At 43.5% G+C, this 18,260-nt stretch overlaps 5 protein-coding genes across 5 annotated transcripts; all 5 read left to right on the top strand.

Moving 5' to 3' along the window:
* The first annotated feature begins 5,262 nt into the window (after positions 1-5,262).
* LOC117139944 (cuticle protein 65) lies at positions 5,263-6,099 on the top strand. The gene is made up of 2 exons (XM_033302632.1): positions 5,263-5,319; positions 5,383-6,099. The coding sequence occupies exons 1-2, from the start codon at positions 5,308-5,310 to the stop codon at positions 5,758-5,760; spliced, it is 390 nt and encodes a 129-aa protein (XP_033158523.1). The 5' UTR covers positions 5,263-5,307; the 3' UTR covers positions 5,761-6,099.
* Positions 6,100-9,650: 3,551 nt separating this feature from the next.
* On the top strand, positions 9,651-11,387 carry LOC117140068 (leucine-rich repeat extensin-like protein 3). The gene is made up of 2 exons (XM_033302813.1): positions 9,651-9,925; positions 9,983-11,387. The coding sequence occupies exons 1-2, from the start codon at positions 9,908-9,910 to the stop codon at positions 10,568-10,570; spliced, it is 606 nt and encodes a 201-aa protein (XP_033158704.1). The 5' UTR covers positions 9,651-9,907; the 3' UTR covers positions 10,571-11,387.
* Positions 11,388-12,324: 937 nt separating this feature from the next.
* Positions 12,325-13,179, top strand: LOC117141360. The gene is made up of 2 exons (XM_033304767.1): positions 12,325-12,453; positions 12,516-13,179. The coding sequence occupies exons 1-2, from the start codon at positions 12,442-12,444 to the stop codon at positions 13,047-13,049; spliced, it is 546 nt and encodes a 181-aa protein (XP_033160658.1). The 5' UTR covers positions 12,325-12,441; the 3' UTR covers positions 13,050-13,179.
* A 71-nt stretch (positions 13,180-13,250) lies between these two features.
* LOC117141359 (cuticle protein 16.5) lies at positions 13,251-16,088 on the top strand. Its single transcript, XM_033304766.1, has 2 exons — positions 13,251-15,387; positions 15,465-16,088. The coding sequence occupies exons 1-2, from the start codon at positions 15,376-15,378 to the stop codon at positions 16,005-16,007; spliced, it is 555 nt and encodes a 184-aa protein (XP_033160657.1). The 5' UTR covers positions 13,251-15,375; the 3' UTR covers positions 16,008-16,088.
* A 754-nt stretch (positions 16,089-16,842) lies between these two features.
* Positions 16,843-17,866, top strand: LOC117141426 (extensin). The gene is made up of 3 exons (XM_033304864.1): positions 16,843-16,907; positions 17,039-17,120; positions 17,177-17,866. The coding sequence occupies exons 2-3, from the start codon at positions 17,103-17,105 to the stop codon at positions 17,846-17,848; spliced, it is 690 nt and encodes a 229-aa protein (XP_033160755.1). The 5' UTR covers positions 16,843-16,907; positions 17,039-17,102; the 3' UTR covers positions 17,849-17,866.
* The last annotated feature ends 394 nt before the right edge of the window (positions 17,867-18,260 follow it).

The raw sequence follows: 18,260 nt of genomic DNA, 5'->3' as shown, positions 1-18,260 counted from the left end.
AAGAAAAACCGAGGCAGAAATATATAAAAAAAAGAAACCCACAATGAGCGTTTTCAGAAGCGAGATACATAACATGACGCTGACAGCCCCGCCGAAACGATTTAATCATTGGCCAAGTTGCTCTTATTGTTGGCATAGCGACTGCAGAATGCCATTGTTACTGGATTCGGTCCACTTTGGTCTCTGTGCCCGCAGACATTTTGGCCCAGCCAGCTTGGTGGTGTAAATCACTGCTTCGTTTAGCAGTAGTTGGCACAAATCTTTGACTGGCACTTACCGCCGGGTGTAATATTTCCAGGTGCGGAAATAAAAAAACCAAGATAAACAAGAAACAAATAAATATGTTTAAAAAGCTACATAATGGCTATGGCTTTGTGACCAATTCTATTGTTTTAAGCCAGAAAAATTGAGTGTCGTTTTGAAAAATAATCGTATACTTTTGGGCTGCTGTCGTAAAGTGAAGCTTGGTTATAAGCTTTTCTTAACCTACAGAAGCTTTGTCTTTTGCTTAACCCATGATAGCTTATTAACCACTTTGCTCTTTTTGGCCAAAAGCTAGAAAAAAAGGAATTTTTTACAACCAATTAGAACAAGCCAAAGTACCAACAAATATTTTAATCAATTAATTTAATGCCTCCATTTCGTACCAAGTTGGTAATGTCTTGTCGCTTAATCCCATAAGGAAGTGAATAATTCCACGAAGAATTCTAGCTTCGTTTAATCCACTTTTCCAAAACAATTCCATAAACAATCTCCAAGTAATTGCAATATTGACAAATGGACAAGAGTTTTAAATAGTCTGGCTAATAGAAGTTGACTGTGTCCACTGGGACCGGCCCGAATTCAACTCGAACTCAACTGCATTTGTATCTGTATCTTTGTGTTGTCAGCATGAAACATGCAACTTAATTAGCTGCAGTAAGCAATGCCCAGTCTGAGATTTTTGTTGTAATTATGGGTGCACAGTAGAGTAACACTCTGAGCTAGCCTTATCTGCTCGTTATCGGTGCGACTCAGCTTGGCCTGGCTAAAAACAGCATTGAAAATCGCTCATACGCCATGTAATTAGATTTGTAATAGCCACATCCGCCTCCAGGCCTAAACGTTTGGAAAATGCCTGGCTGGCTTGGCCAGTTCTTGCAACGCCTTTGGGATTTGCTGTCAGCGTGTTTTTGTGGGGCGTGTGATCTGCATTGTCTTATTAATTTTAATGACTGAATTATACAAAACTAGACGCACCAGCAACTTTTTGCCGCTTGCAGCTTGCCAAACACTAGAGCGCCAGCAACTTCCTTGATTACACACAGAACTCGATGTCGAGTTGAGTGGAGTTCGTTTGTCTGGCGCTGTTTGGTCTCGAATCGAATTCGTTTTGGTGTTGTTTTCTTGTGGGTATTTCGTTTTTTCTATATAATTTACGTACATGAATTTAATGTTTTAGCTGTGGCTATCATTAAGTCTAATTGACTTTTTATCGCTTATGGTGTTCTCAGTTCATTTTTTGCTTATGCTTGTGAGAAAACCAAAGCAGAGTGAACTTGATCAGCAGATTGGTAGTTCATAGAGCGCGACCTAGGGATGGAAAATTGTGAATTGTGAACTTAGATAGTATTTAATGAACCCATATATAACAAAAGGAAACATATTACTAACTGCAGAGAGTAGAAATGGAACGGTAGGAATGCTGAAGCTCGTGATAAATTGAACTGCCACCTCTAACTCAGATACAGATACTGTATCTGCCCTCACAGGAGTGCAATCATGCTTAAATCTCGCCCAGTAATTTGATTTCAGCACAAGTTCAGGGTGAGTAACTACACAAGTCACCGAATTGCTCTAGAACAATCTAAGATCGTACAGCAATCAGTGGCAGCAAAAAGTGAAAGTCAAATTAGATGCATTAGAACCTGCTGGATTTGTACAACAATGGGAATAGAAACTTGGGGAAAAGGGGAATGCGGAGTGTGCACCCACCCACATGAGAACTAAATTCAATTAAAAAGCACTAATCGAGTAACGAATTATTTCGGACAGCCCCTCGCATAAATCTCCGCAACTGGGAGTCAAGCGATTTGCATACAATTTGGCGACACACACAACTCTAATTTACGAGCGTCAAAAGGGGCGTGAGTTGTTCAGCATTTTGTTGCCTTTTCAGTTGTTGTTATGGTGCAACTCAAACTGGAGACACTCGCCTGCGATTTAACTACTTAATTATGAAGCAGATTTTGGTCTATTTGCATTGGCAGCCCGAAAGCGAACATTCAGTGAAGCTGTCAAATGATCTGTGACCAAAATAGTTTTAGCATGCAGCAGGCTGATCAAAACAACCAAATTAGCTACAAAAACAAACGATTTACGTGCCATGAGCCACATTGCGCCATGTCCCCCTGTACAAAAAAAAAAGCAGAACTTCAAAGCAAAATGAAACCAACTTTGCAAATGATAATTGTTGGCCCAACCTCGAGGCTGAGTCGAAGGTAAAACAGCTCTGGCATAATACGGTAGCCAAGGAAGGGTGGGAAAAGGGGGAGGATGGGGTTAATCCACCTTAGTTCACTTTGATGCCATAAATGAAAACACCGCTCCACGTTGGCCAGTGTCTTTTTCTAGAGCTTTTCACAGCGGTGTCTGCCTGACATTTGCTTTATTGAAGGTGGAAAAACAAAGCGTTGATTATTGGTACCCTAGAAACATAATCACGCAATGATATTTCAGACTCATTAAAAAATACCCACTGGTAATAGTCTGACTACGAAACGATTTACGGAATGTAAGGAAACTGTATTTATTCTGAAAAATTTCGTATACGATTGTGGAGATTGGTATCTTAGACGGTTCTTATCAATTTCTACAATATTAAGTATGAGGATATATTAAATTTTAATATAGATTGAAGCTTACTACATGGATTTGGTATGCATTTATATTTGCAAACTAATTAAAAATAAATACATGAAGGCTTGGACTCACTTTGATCTTATTGCTGTGGGTTTTCCAGGGTAATTAAGTAAACACAAATGCGATTTTTGCCAGCCATTGTTACAGTTTCGCACTTGGCTGTTGTCGCTGTTCCTCTTGGTATTAATCATTATAAAACGAGTAATAGTCGAGCTTTGCTGTACACATTGTAATGTGCACGACATTGTGACAAAGGCTGGGGTAAGCACGGCCTTGACCGAGTGGCGTCCAACATGTGGTATACTTAATACTTAATTGGCCACACTCGAGTCACAGCCAGCGATCCGCAGATGGGAGTCAGCTATGCAAATTGGCCTCCACCCAACCGACAATTATGTAAAAATATAACAAATTAAATAATAACTCTTTGCGGTCACTAGTTGGTTGAATCAAATGCATGTATGCCGAACTAGTCACCTCTGCTCCATTTGCGAACTCCAGACCAGCGACTTGGGAAATTTCCTTAGCCAGAATGGGGCGGACAAATTTCAGGTCCGACTATTTCCCCAGCAAAATCGCATAAATCACGAAAGGAAAATATATTGGGTTGAGCCACGAGTTGAGTTGGAAAATTGACGGCTTTTAATTTCGACTTTTGAATGATTTGTTGGCAATCAATGTATTTTGGGCGTCGCTTGGGAAATGCGAATCTGAATCAAAATGCATGCATTGGATGGAGGACGTTGCTCAATGGCTAGCAGACAAACAGAATGCAATTGGGAGGCCATTAAAATGCAATTACAGGCCACCAGAGTTTTGGTGGTCAGCTGCAGTCGGAACCAGCACGAAAAAAACCGAAACCACCGAGTGGGTGGCATATTTGGTATTTGGTTTGGCTGCGGATCGATAGATAGCCACGCAATTTGGCATCCTGTTTGGTGTCAATCAAGCCGCCTTCGATTGAGATTTATGCGACAATTTGGTTAGCATTTGCATAACGCCACGGGCCGAAATCACGAGGTGTTGGCTTTGGTGAAGGGTTCGGCTTAGTTTTAGATTCGACTAGCTCTAAGCCCCGTTGATATGCAGATTGTCCATTTGGGGTCCAATCAGCAACGATGGCCAGGGTCGCGGAGTCGAAAGAATTGTCGCCATCGTAATTGTTTATTAATTTATGACTCATAAACTTTAAGTCGGCCTTTGTTCGCACTGAGAGAATTTCGATTTTTATACAACTCTTTGATTCAAAACACCGAGTTTCAAGGCTCAAAACAAGCATTTTGCAATTCTTTTCGAGCCTCGTGTTCTGACTGATCTTGTGATATGATTTCAAAGCTGTCTTAGAATTAAGCATGGCTATTAGGAAATCTGGCAGGCCATTCGAAATGCGGCAAATATGATTTACCTATGTTTCCAATTGACCACGCTCCTTCCACCCAAGTTACGCATACGCCATGTGTGCGATAACAAATCAGTTAAATATTAATGCATGCAAAATAAATAGGCGAACCAGCTGCCGTCCAGCAGCCACCAAAATGACCAACTGCACCAATCTCCACTCTCTGTTTGTCAGTTATTAAAGTGAGTAATTTTTCATGGACCACTTGAGTTTATTTGCTGCGTGGAGAGGCAGCTCCGATTGATCATTTGCATCTGGACAACAACATTTTCCACACCTACGGATCTCTATATCTCTAATGAGCTGTCAGTCAGTCAGTCAGCTGATTGATAATAAAGTGCGTGTTTTCGGTTTTAGAAAGGATTTAGGCTGATATGCTTAATAGGCTTGCAGGCTTATATTTAAGTAATTCAATTCTTTAGACTACCATTTATATTCATAAAATATAGATCAATTTATGTGTATTTATATTCAAGTGCTCTTTCAAAGGAAATCTTACTTAATAGCCAATTTAGATCTCTGGAATAATTACAAAATAACTAATAGACAGAACCAGATTTAGCCGTAGAATTTTCTCAGCTGCAAACCGCCAGAAGACAATTGTTCATTTCCACGCCGAAATGAATGGAAATATAAAAGTTTCCGTTAGAGCAAAAGTCGCCGACAATAGCTGACAAAAAAATACAAATTGAATTAAGTGCTCGTGGTGGTTCTCCATGAAAATCTTGGGGATTCGGTGGCTCAGATTGGCAGTGGCTCAGTGGCTCAAGCCAAAGCCGCCGCTTGACTGATCTCTTTCGCGATCTGCTGGTCGGCAAATGCACAAAGCTTCGGCTCTCGGCCGTCGAAAGGGGCGTGTTGGCTCTCCCTCTCCGCCGCTCTTTGGGCCAAGATTTGTCAGAATATTTCTCATGTTGCGGGTATAAATAACAGGGCTACTTGAGACGTCTAAGCATAACACATTCAGCTCTTCGGTCAAGAAGTCCAAGCAACACAAAACCAGCAAAATGTTCAAACTGGTAAGATCAGGATTAAAGGATACCCGCTCGTTTGGAGTTAACATAGAAGCTTTCCTCCCGCAGATTGCCCTCATCTCTGCCCTGTGCGCCGTGGCCAATGCCGGAGTAATCTCGCCCTACAGCCATGGATATGGACTGGGATACGGTGCCGCTCTGGCTCCGGCTTATGCCGCTCCGGCTGTGATCTCGCACGCCCCGATCATCAAGAGCTACGCCGCTCCCATTGTCGCCCACCCGGTGGCCACCTCCTATGCCAACACCTACAAGGTGGCCACCAAGGCCATCCCAGTGGTCCATGCCGCTTCCCTGGTGCACGCTGCTCCTCTGGTCCATGCCGTGCCTGCTCTGCACTCCACCTCCACCTACCACGGATCCTATGGCGGCTACGGCAGCTACGGTCTGGGATACGCCGGCTACGGACACGGAGCCTACCTGCACTAAGGATCTGGATGTCGCAAAGGATACCAGCCCCCGTTGACGACCCCGATCGAAGTGAGAACATTCAGCGGATAATTCGCATTTTGCTGCCGTCAAAGTGTTGAATTTGCATTTCGTAGTCAGAGGCGGAAATACAAATTGTGTACAAAATCCCTCAAAAACCCAGACACCCACTTGGAGACAGAGACAACTAGAGAACTAAGGACAACTAACGGGAGGCGGCGAGAGCGAGAGAGATTGATGAAGGATCAAGTTTCGTTGATTTTGTTATTATGGTGCAACTCCATGCATTGTGGCTTCATAACATTTTGTAAATAAACGATAAATGACTCTTTAAACGAATATGATGACAGTGTTGCTTATTTCATTTACTGGTTGCATATATATTTCATTTTTAAAATATTCAATTGAAATTATGGCGTTAAATATGCATAAATTATACATTTGGAAATGTACTACACACGATTTAATAAAATCTTTACGATACCTAACGTTTTCGAAGCATTATGAATTTTCAGAGTAATGTGGAAATATTTTAATCTGCCGTTTCAGATATAAGAATTTGGCTTAGGACACTTCACAATGTATTTATAAGCCACTTCTATCAAAACTAATTCTTAAAGTGGCAAATGTTTATTTATCAAGTGTGGAATTCATTTCTATTTAGTTCAGTTAAGCGTGAAGTGATCAGTTTTATTCGCATTTATAAGGATTCCAGATAGTGTTGCTAGTTCGTATCATAGATGCGAGCATTTCACACCAAACTGCTTGTTCAATTTTCCCCAACTGCAAACTTACCCCAACCATCCCCTCCAACCAACCGATTGCCATTCAGCATTCAATTGCACTTCAAATTAATTTTACTTGAGCAACTTGCTCGATTCATATCGACTACCGTCGGTTGTTTTGAAACTTGCAAGAAAAAAACCAAATACCAAAAAAATTGTTTTATTGCAACGCCTGGCCCGGCCCACCTGCTCACTATCCCCCCACCCCCTTGGCAATTATCATTGCGGGAAAACGAAAGACTCAAGCGACAAACGCGTGCGCCTGTCAACAGGTTGACCAGTGAAAAGTGCGTTGAAATTGATTTTTATTAATGCCCGGCCAACTGTCGCAGCTAAATGCTTTTCGCCCAGTTTCGCAAATGAAAAATGGGAGCACATCAAGAGCTGCTGAAAAGTGAATTGAGTCACTTAATTACCTTTTTACGCCGACCAGCTGATCCTGGACCAAAAATACCAACTATAATTCATGAAAATTGAAAAGTCGTGTTTTGCGCTTTGCCAGCGGCGTAATGGAAATCAATTTACGATTTTACCTAATAAATGTTATTTCGCCGAGTGAAAATCATAAGATGATGGGTGGGGTTGCTAAATATAATTCATATCGCCCATAACAATAAGCCATTGTTGGCAGCTCTTCGACCTTGACAGCCATACAACTCAATTGTGCCCAGCTATAGGTTTAATTTGTCTCAGTTCAACTCGGCATAAATTATGTCCCCCTGTTCATAAACCATGTCGTAGTTATGGGCTTATAGCTTATAAAGACAGCAATACCGTTAGCTAGTCAAGCGCAAATTCGGCGAACGACCTTGGAGGATTTGCAGACAAAAGGTGGGCCACAACTTCTGCTTCCTACATCTCCCAGGGCATTGAATATTCATTCGAGCCCGTCGGTTGACACTAAGTGGATGCATTTTGTGGCAGCTGCTCTCATGGCACAGTTGCAGCTCTCGCAAGAGATTCCCACAACCTCGCAAATGCATCACACCTGTTGTTTACCCGCCGCTGTGCAGATTGAGTGGAAATCTTACATTCTTAATTCTCGGTTTCCCCCTCCCATTGAGTAGTATGTATATCTGGTTAGCCCGAGAGTATGCTAATTGAATTATTCAAGTGGAATTGGCTTTACCCGTGCTCTAAATTATTAACAAGTCACTGAATTCACGCAGGACAAGGACCTTTTCCAGGACTCGAGACTAAAAGTCCCAGCCCTCGGGCAGTGCAATTAAAACTGCATTGAAACGAGAAGCTCTCTGTGCTGGCGAGTTACGATTCCGAGCATGGATAATTAATTTCAAAGGTCCAAGCTCTTTCCGGGAATCTTGTTCCTGCCCGCAGGACAGGCACGTTCTGGGGAAAAGGGAACTACACACGTTTTCCGCTGACCTTCACCAGGACATTGACCAGCTGCAAGCAAAACCAACCGCACACCCACACGCCAGCATCGCCAGCAGTAACTCGATTGTTATTTGTGAAATGGATTTGCAACCGATAATTAAATGCAACTCTGGCCATGGAAGTCCTTGTACCGAGTTCAACGACTGACCTCGCTGCGTATAAGCAATAAGGAATAATAAATGTGGTGGGGCAACATTGAAATTCAAATGAAATTGCGATTGAAGGAAAGCGTGTACATATTCAAAATTGATGAGCGAAAATAATTCCATGATTTGGTTTACATTGAACATTTTCCTCGAAACGCAAAACCATTTGAATAATATTTGTAGCATATCTTCCAGCCAATATGCACACACAATATGTGTGCAATCAATTGAGTGAATCAAATCAGCTGAAACTTCAATAGCTTGCAACAAAGTATTATTTTGATGGTTCGCACTTGTTGTTGCCACACACGTGCAGCGATTTAGGACGCATTACATTACAATGCGGCTCCGTTTCAAGAGCACCTGTTGCCAGCGGCGGCTGAAAATGTGTGGAAAATTTGTATGGAAAAAGGGGGGAAAACGCGAAGCAACCACTCGAGGAGTGGAATCAACTCAAGAGCTGGGCGTGTGCTCCACTTGGAACACAAAAGGAAAACGAAAAGGAAAAACGTGCGTGGAAATTCCCGCTATCTGTGCCCTCTTTTCGGTTCAGCGAAGGTGAACATATCGATTTCTGATTTAGCCACTTTGTTATGCTAATTTCCCCGGCTTTCCCGCCCTCGATTTTCCACTGTTTTCCTTTTTTTTTCCAGCGTCCTGGTCCTGTGTTGTCAATTTCGATGAGCGCGTGTCGCGCATTTGGCAGCCCAAATTTAATTGGCCACCCGTGCGGGAGTTTCGCCTGTTTACGACAGATTCTGGAGCAGATTTTATGGTAGCAGTTCCACGCACACGTTTGCCCACTTTCGGGCGGCTTGGAGGCGATGCGCAAGACGCGGCCAACTTTTGGGCATTTCCACGGCTAATTGAGAGCTTCGAAAATGGCTTTGTTGGCGGCGGTAATAAATCGACTTTTAACTGGCGTGTGATATTTTGGCATTTATATTTCGGCAACGGCCATCAATCAGAGTCATAAGGCATAAAAAGGTGCCTGGAACGTGATCGCAATGGGTTTCTTGCAGCTCTTGCCACTTGCTCGTTTTTTTCTTTTTCGGCTTATATTTTATACTTTTTTGCAGCTGGTGGCGGCGGCAGTAAAAGTTGCTGCAGTGTAGCGCGTGCATTCGTAAATGTGATCCATGGCTTTGGGCAAATGAAGTGCACATGGTAATGGCTTCTGAGGTGGAAGAGTTTAAGATGTTGATCAGAAGAGAGGGGTGTGTTAAGATGCATATGTTATATTTGAAGCATTTATTAAGAAGATGTCTGAAAGCATACATATGATCTTATTCTTTAACACCATATAATAAGTCGGGTTCCAATCTAATGAAAAATAAGATTGGATAGCTATCTTGACTTCAAACGGAGTCACAAAAGCATTCACATCTCTTTACTGAATCGGAGTTCTTAAACTGTTTGCAATTTTCTTTTTGGTAAAGTGTAGAGTTATACCTTCCACCTTAATTACCCCATTTGAAGTTTTGACCACCGACTTGTGGTTCGTACTCCCACCGAATTTCACCTGAGGATGGGGCATTGCAAAACTTGTCGCATGCATTTGCCGCACGATTCGCTTGTCGATTGCACGTCGTGCGCAGATCCCTTAATGGAGTTTTTACCTTTCGGCTCCTCTAGTTTCCAGACCCCTCCGCCACCTCCTCCACCCCCTAAATCAGCATAATGCGGGCGACGCAACTCGGATCGTGGTATATATAAACCTGCAATGGTCAGCCAAAATCGATTCATTTCGTGTGAAAGTGTCGCGGAGAAGTGACTTAATACGGAAATCGAAAACGGAAGAAAGCATATCGCGAGAAAATGTTAAATATTTCAAAAGCAAGTGAATCGAAAGTGAATTTTAACTGAAAAATAATAGTTATCTTTATATGTTAGATACCTTGGATATGTGTTCTGATGTGTTTTGGTGCTCCAGCGCTTGGAAGTTTCCATCATGAACCAGCGGCGGTGGGCGTACCCGTGGGAGTTCCCGTTCCAGTGCCAGTTCCTGTGCCTTCTCCATATCCGGTTCCATCTCCAGTGGCGGTACCTGCTCCAGTAGCAGTACCCGTTTCCGATACCGTCACCGTGCCAGCGGCCTTTAGTGCCCATCAAGGATTTACCTACGGAGCTGTAGATCACTATGGTCCGCCACCTCCGGCGATCTTTAAATATGCTACATCCTATGCGGCACCACAGCCGGTTATTAAGTACTCCCTTGGACCTCCAGTGACCACTACCACCACCACCTACACCGGATTTGCAGCACCGGCACCACCAGCCGTTCATTATGCTGCAGCAGTACCTCCACCACCACCACAGTTTATAGCCCGGTTTGCTCCGCCACCCACTGGCTACCAGTTTGCAGCTGCTGCCCCGTCCTACGGCAGGTACAAACTCCACTTTGGGTCACCACCTCATCATTCTCCGGCTGCTGTCTATGGAGCTCCCCCTCCTGTAGCATTTAGCACTCAGGGCTGGTAACTCGAGAAGCGCCAGCTGGGCTCCGGCTCATTATGCATAACTATGAATGATAATTTCCTCAAATTAGCAATTAATTAAATCTAAATAATGTTGTTATGCTTCGTATTATACGCGACTCGTGAATTTATGCGAAGAACGCGAAGCGTAGCGATTAAATTATGCTTATGTCAATACCCATAAATAATTCAGATGTTTTCATGGCTCGAAGTTATTTTTTGGCTCAGCCAATTTTGGCCAAAGGCGAGGCTTGACTTTGAGAGGGCCCAGAAAAATGCATAAATAATATAAATTTTCCGCTATTAAAGCTATGACTACGGCTCAACTGACCTAAGTCAATGAATGAAAGAGGGAAATAGCGGAGATATCCGTCAATTGGGTCAACAGTTTAAACTTTAAAGAGCTTTTGAGTTCACGGATAGACAGCTTGATTACACTACAAATATTGTTATTAAACAAATAAATCAAGTAAATTGTCTGTTTCCGTATTTCAGTTTGAACACTAATATATTTGGGTGCCGGCTTAACATTTAAATTTAATGTTCAAGAAGACAGAACTGTATTTGTCCACTTTAAAATATTAATTGGGTCTTTTTATCTTTGAATTAAAATACATAAGTATTTTCTTAGATACCTCCATATAAGCCAATAAATCAAGCTATCAAATTATAAACAACACATTAGCTAACTTACTAGAAACTACAAGAACGATGTCGTCGAGTTCTTCGACTATCAGATACCCACTACTCAGCTAGTGGGCGAATGAAGAAGAAATTTAACATTTTCTAGTGAAATAAAAAAAAATCAATATGTAAGTTTGTGGGCGTAATATTATAATAATATATGTGAATTTAAAATAAATTTGAATAGTGAAAATTTTAAGTTCCTCCCTTATTTTTTCAGTGTAAGCTTAATATGAATGCTCATAGCTTGTGATTAAGTGGCACTATCTGAGTTCTACGAGTAACGGGTATAGTAAAGATAAGTTTGTATTTAAAATAAATTGGGACAGTAAAAAGTGGCTCCCCATTTCTTTCAGTGTGAATTAAATTCGGATGCGCATAGATTGTGAATCCGTTCCGCCATCTGAGGTCAATCTACGATGAGAGCGAAAGAGCGGCAATCAAACGCCGAGATACGGACAACAATCGGGTGCTTAGCATGCAAATCTCGCACCGATCCGCCAAAGTCCTCCGTTTTGGCCGGGCCTAATGGCTCTATGGCTTTTATGTTTGTGCGGCTTTACTGGCTCCTGTCACATGACGCTCGATTCGATTTGTGTTTAATAAGCTCAAATGCTGTCGACATGCCTGAGGTATGCAGAAAAGCTGAGAACAGTGGTGGTGAGGTGGGGGTTTTTGCAAAACCAAATCATCTATTCCACCCCTCTGGTTGTGACCATTGGGCTCCACTGCTAATTGTGTGTAGTTGCATAGCTTGGATGCCAATAAAAATGACCAACATTGATTTATATGCAAGACAGCCAAATATCAATATTATCAATAGACGAAACTGCCCGGCAACCGCTTTGTTAAGCCACCAGAAATAAACAAAGTAAATAAACAAAGGCAGCCACAAATGCCAAAAAAGCTTCGTCTTGGCCTGCACTCAAGTGTTGGCCCAAAGCCGTTCACAAAGAGCCAAAAGAAGACCTGAACAGAGTGGGACAGCGAGCGAGAGAGAGAGAGAGGGGTCTGAGAACCGATCGCAGCTCCTCCATACGCATATAAAAAGCATCTTCAGCTGGCTCACAAATTTTAATCAGCTGCCCAAGCTGCGCCAGCGCACATCAACGATTTTAAGATCCGGCAAAAAGATTGGCCTTTAAACTGTATTTACCTCAAGAACTGGAACCCAAAGAAAAGTGAAGTGAAATGGCGCCCAATGTGAGAGCAATATCTAGTGTGTGAAGAGCTATCAAGGTTTAACTCCATCAAATCACTTTCAGTTGACTTGTGTGTGGATTACTCTGCTGCAACTCATGAGCTTGGCTCTGGCCGATGTCTCCCACCTGGATTACTCGATTGCACCCAGCACCCAGCTGGGTTACTACCACTATCCCGCTCCCAACAGGCCAGCCGTGCACCGGAGCCAGAGGAACCAGTACCAACAGAACCAGCAGTATCCCCAAGTGGCTCGTCAGTTTTCTGAGCCTGCCTTGGAGCATGCCGCCTTCACCCAGGCTCTGACCAGCCAGGGTTACGTATTTGGAGCACCGTCGTCTGCCCTCCAGGTGGCTCCCCCGGCACCACAGCCCCAGCAGGTGGCTAGGGTATCAGCTGCGGCGGGATCAGCCACAGGTCGTTCCATATCATCCGCTTCTGTGGATGCCAACTCGCTGAACCTCAAGCTGCCAGTGCCCTTCGGCATTGCTCCACTGAATGTGGCACAACTTCCGCTGCAGGCTGGAGCACCATACGCCAGTGTGCCCAGAACTACGGGGCTAACTTCCTATGGAACACCGCAGATCCAGAGGCGCTAGTCCTGCTATCCTAGCCCATAGAATAAAAATACATTTAATGGAGCCAGAGCCATCCCGACTGATCATCAAACTGCGATGACTTCTGCTCTTAGCGAATACACATTGATAATAAACTTGCCATCTAAGCTTAGCCTTTCGGTTGAGTCTCTTTTTATTGGCCATTTTTAGTCTCATTGCCATCGATGGAGACTGCATTTGCATAATGTTTTGAAGGTTAATACGCGGGCACACAAAAAAAAGAGGTCTTCGTCCATTGGATTTACACCTTTCACTCTCCTCCGATGGGTTAATGGTTGCTATTTACATACACACAAATCGGGCCAAGAGATCTTCATCTCCATTCGCGCCTCATAATGAGACCTCAAACTTGGCATTGGTATTCGGAATTCTCTTGTGAAAACAAAAGAAATCGATACAACGACTAACTTTTGACGTATATTTATGAAAGCCAATTAAAGTCAAGTGTCATTGATCAGATCTGGGAACGGAACTGGGAACTGGGATCTGGATCTATCTATATATCTATAAATATTTATGCCTGCCGTATAGAACCTGCTTCCCGCGAAGACAAAAACGGGAATTAGAAATGTGGTCTGCATAAATTTGGGTCTTAAAAATCAATTAAAGCAAACGCTACTGACGACAGCCAAATAATTTCTAAGAGGGATAAAGCTGCTGATGAGCCTCTAAATCAGATTTCAAACAAACTTAAAAGGTTAACTAGGAAGTGAGCGGATCGCACAGCTGCTAAGTGGAGTGCTGAAGACAAGAAGTTGATGGCGATGATGATGGCGATGAAGATGAAGATGGTTAAATATGTACACATTTCCGTGCTTGAGTCACCGGAAAATTGGCGCGTCATCGGTTGAGAATTTCTGTCCAGAAATTGTATTGACAAGTGAACGAGAAGAGGTCACCCTTGGAGTTGGACTGTACCAGCTGTGGTTGCTGCCAAGATTGGATCAATCCGATCAAAAGTGGCCACAATGCGGATACAGAATACAGAATATATGGAAAAGTATACAGTTACATGCGTGGGGCAACTTGATCACCAGACATCATTTATATATATATACTTATATATCGCCCTCTCGACTCGTCATCGCGACAACCTTGAGATCGGCGTCATCATCGTATCGCATTCGAGAAGCAGCTATAAAATAACGACCATATAGATACACTGTCCAATTTGTAAGTAATATTTTGTGGCTGAACTACAGAAAAACTTGGATCTTTTATAAACTCGCTCTTTGAAATCATCCTCCTCTTGGGTTGTTCCACCAAGTCATTGACACTGGAATATACTAATTTACAAACATTGATAAATAGCAAAAGTACCCGATCATAAAGAGTAAAACAATGCAAATCGGAGACACCAAGCCATCAGATGACGACGATGCTGCTGACCAGGCCAGCACGTGACCGAGAGAGCAGCGATGGCTCATTAAGTCCGCTAGCCGGTTTCGACTGCTCGATCATTCGGCTCCGCGCACCTTGTTGGCCAATTAAGCCGAAGCGAAATGATGAGACCCACTGCATGAGGATGAGGCTGCATCACATCCTGTGGCCAGGTGGCGTCAAGGTCAGGTCAACACGAAAACACTGAAGACCCGTCGGCTAGGATGAGAGTAAAATTTACGACCGCCTTTTATTGGCGACTCTGCTGCGAGCCATTAAAAAGTGAACTAATGAGACACTTAGTGGGCCGGAATCGTGGCCTTTGAGGAGGGGGTACCATTTTAATGGCCAATTTGACTTAGATTGCGGCCAATTCAATGCGAAGCGGCGCACATTGATGGCCCAAACAGACTGCAAATTACGCCAAGACAGCCCGGCCACCGAGTCAGTCTTCAATTGCATACAAATGTGGATCACTGCACTTGGAAAAATTGATAGAGGCTAAAACTTGGTATGCTATATCAATAGTTTTGAAAGAAATGTATGGAAATACTCTTCACTAAATACTGAAAGTTAAAATTTTCAAATAAAATAAAATATTTATGCTTTCAAATCAGATTATCATCTTCTATATACCAAAGCTCAAACATTTGTCCAAGTGCAGCCGAAATATCCAAGCGACAACTTGGACAACTTCCGACAGTCCATTGGGCAATTGAAGGCGGAGCACGTCTTGCCCAAATGGCGATCATGTATGCTACTTGGCACTCGACCAGGTGGGCCAGCTAAAGAAGAAGCGACCAAAAGTCGGCTCAGACAGAATGTCCCCCAAAGAGCACGGATATGGGCACGAGCTATATAAGCCACTGGGCTGGCTCCAAATGAACATTATCGCTCAAGAGCTTTAAACAAACCCAACCACAGCAATATGTACAAGTTTGTAAGTGATCCTATGGGGATTATTGCCCAAGCAGGTGGACTAAGTGCCGGATAATGATTACCTATCCTATTTTCCAGTTGGTTCTCGCTGCCCTCATCGCCTGCTCTGCGGCCAAACCAGGAGTTGTAGCTCCACTGGCTGCTCCTCTGGCTGCTCCCCTGGCCTACGCCAATGCTCCTCTGTACGCCGCAGGTGGCAGCAGCCAGGTGGATGTCCGCAACAACTACGACGGTACTCTGTCCTCCTACACCACCGCTCCGTTCGAGTTCGCCGGCCCCTACTCCAGCCGCTATGTGTCCGGAATCCCAGCTGCCCCCGCCGTGGTGGCCAAGTACGCTGCTGCTCCTCTGGCCGCCGCCTACTCTGCTCCTCTGGCCGCTGCTCCCGTCGCTGCTCCTCTGGCCGCTGCTCCCGTTGCTGCTCCTCTGGCCGCTGCTCCCGTTGCTGCTCCTCTGGCCGCTGCACCCTATGCCGCCGCCGCCTACTCCGCCTATCCCTATGCCTCGCCCTACGCCGCACCCTACCTGGCATCTCCCTACGCCGCTCCCTACGCCGCCCCCTACGCTGCATCCTATGCTGCTCCCATCGCCGCTGCTGCCCCAGCTCCAGTGGTGGTCTAAGGACACACCTGTGAAGCAGGCCAAACTATAGACAATTTTTGTAAAAAAAAAACCTGATAATAAATTACGACCAAACAATTAGAGCGCACCTTCTTATTATTTGCAAAATTAATTGAATAATTAATTAAAAACGAAGCTATTAGGATTTATTGGATCTTTTGGTTCATGGGATTTCTATTGGACACTCATATCTATTGGGTCAATATATATATAATTCTAAAGTAAATATAAAATATTTTCTTAACTTAACTTTGATCAATTTTTGATTTGATAATTCCTTTTGTGCAAGTCTTTTTATCAAGCATCCATATATTTCCAGATTTCAGATGGAGGAAGTTATTTAATTTTTTTTTTATACATTTTTAGAACTTTCCATTTCATAAAGCAATGCTCTGAATTTCTCGTTTCTCACTCTTTCTTTTGATATTCAAAATAAGCTTGTTTATTGGTGGATATCATTTAATACAAATTATGCATATATTATAGGTCTGCATTTAATTTTAAATGGAATTTTTTTCTAACAGCTGCATTGAATTGTGAAGATAATATTGACAAAATAGCAACATAAGTTTGACTTAGGGAAGTTCAAGTCAGACAACTTAGTCACCATGTAAACAATATTTGTTGTGATTGCGTTGTCACCTAAGGCGCAATATCGATTGTTATTTATGGTCAAAGCAATATTTATGGGTTATCATAATCATATTCCACTTATGGGCAACTGTCAATGGGCTTGGTTGGCCCCATGTTATATAATCATGGGCCGTGCTTTCGAATCGCCCAAGAAGTTATTGGCCCCTCGATCGAAGGCAGTGCCAGTCGCCGTCGCAGTCACGACTTGCTGACCAACTAAATGGGATTGGGTTGCCTCCCTCCAAATGAAGCAACCCATTAAGTTAGGTGAGTGGGCCAAGTCGCCGTCGAAAGTGAAGAAATGCAAGTGCAAGTCTTTTGATTGCGTACCGCCTTCAATTCGCTATAAATATTAATTGAATTTGACAATGCAAAGACATTAGCAGCCGAACCAACAGGTCGAGCACATCGATCGAGAAGCTACTGCCCCAAAGAAACCGAACTTCAAATCCCCCAAGCAAGATGTGGCAACTGACATGGGTAAGGACTCCAAAGTTCTATTGACCAAAGGTATTAATTAGTACCCATATTTTTAGGCCTTTGCATTGGCTTTCCTGCTGGTGGGTGGTGAGGCAAAGCCTTCTCATCTTCACTACAATCACTTTGATCCCCACCATGTCAACCACTTTGACGGACATCATCTGAGCCACTTGGATTCCTTGCATGCTCTGCCGCACCACTTGGATTACGCGGTGCAGGAATCGGTCCTTCCTCCGCCAGCTCCTTTGCTTCCTGTGGTGGCTCCTCCACCAGCATTTGCTCCTCCACCACCTGTATTTGCTCCTCCACCACCAGTTTATGGACCTGCTCCTCCGGCTCCTGTATATGCTCCACCACAACCTGTATTTGCTCCAGCTCCACTGTTACCGGCTCCTGCTCCTCTATTACCAGCTCCTGCACCATTTTTGCCCGCTCCTGCACCACTTCTTCCCGCTCCTGCACCACTACTACCAGCTCCAGCCTTCCTGCCAGCTCCTACTCCTCTTTTGCCCGAGTTCCATGTGCCCAGTGTCACCCATCAAGTGCTGCCACCCGTCTTGGAGGCGGTGCCCTTTGCACCCACCTACCGTGCCATTCCCGGACCGAAGACCACCACCCACCGCGTGTCCATTGGCTACGCCTTTCCCAAGCTGCTGGCCACGCCACACGCCCATCTCAAAGCCCTGCCCCTGAAGTTCGCCCATCACCATCACCACTCGCTGTGGTGATCATCCCAATCTTAGGGATGATGAAAACCTCACCAAAGAGTAATTAGAGTCAGCTAGGAAATGTAAAGCGATAATCTACAAGTATACCTGCATTATACATTAATTTATCGAATAAATATAGTAACATAAAACGAAAAAATAAAATTCATGCATTGTACAATAAATTATCGATTAAATATTGACTATAATCAAACGAAATTGAATTAATCAAATAGGTACATTCATATTCAGTTTAAGCCTCTGTTAACAGTAGAATTCAATCATTGAGTTCTTAAGCAAAATATATGAAAATATATGCAGTATTCCCACACATTCTTACCAATTATTTCCAAAAATAGAAATCCCAGGGAATGTAACTGCGGTTGATAAAATCATAGGCCTACCAAAAATTAGCAAAAGGAAACATATTCGC

Source organism: Drosophila mauritiana, chromosome 3L, assembly GCF_004382145.1.
Source record: "Drosophila mauritiana strain mau12 chromosome 3L, ASM438214v1, whole genome shotgun sequence".
Lineage (NCBI taxonomy): Eukaryota > Metazoa > Arthropoda > Insecta > Diptera > Drosophilidae > Drosophila > Drosophila mauritiana.
The sequence above is the reverse complement of the archived record's forward strand: the minus strand, read 5'-3'. Positions and strand labels throughout refer to the sequence as shown.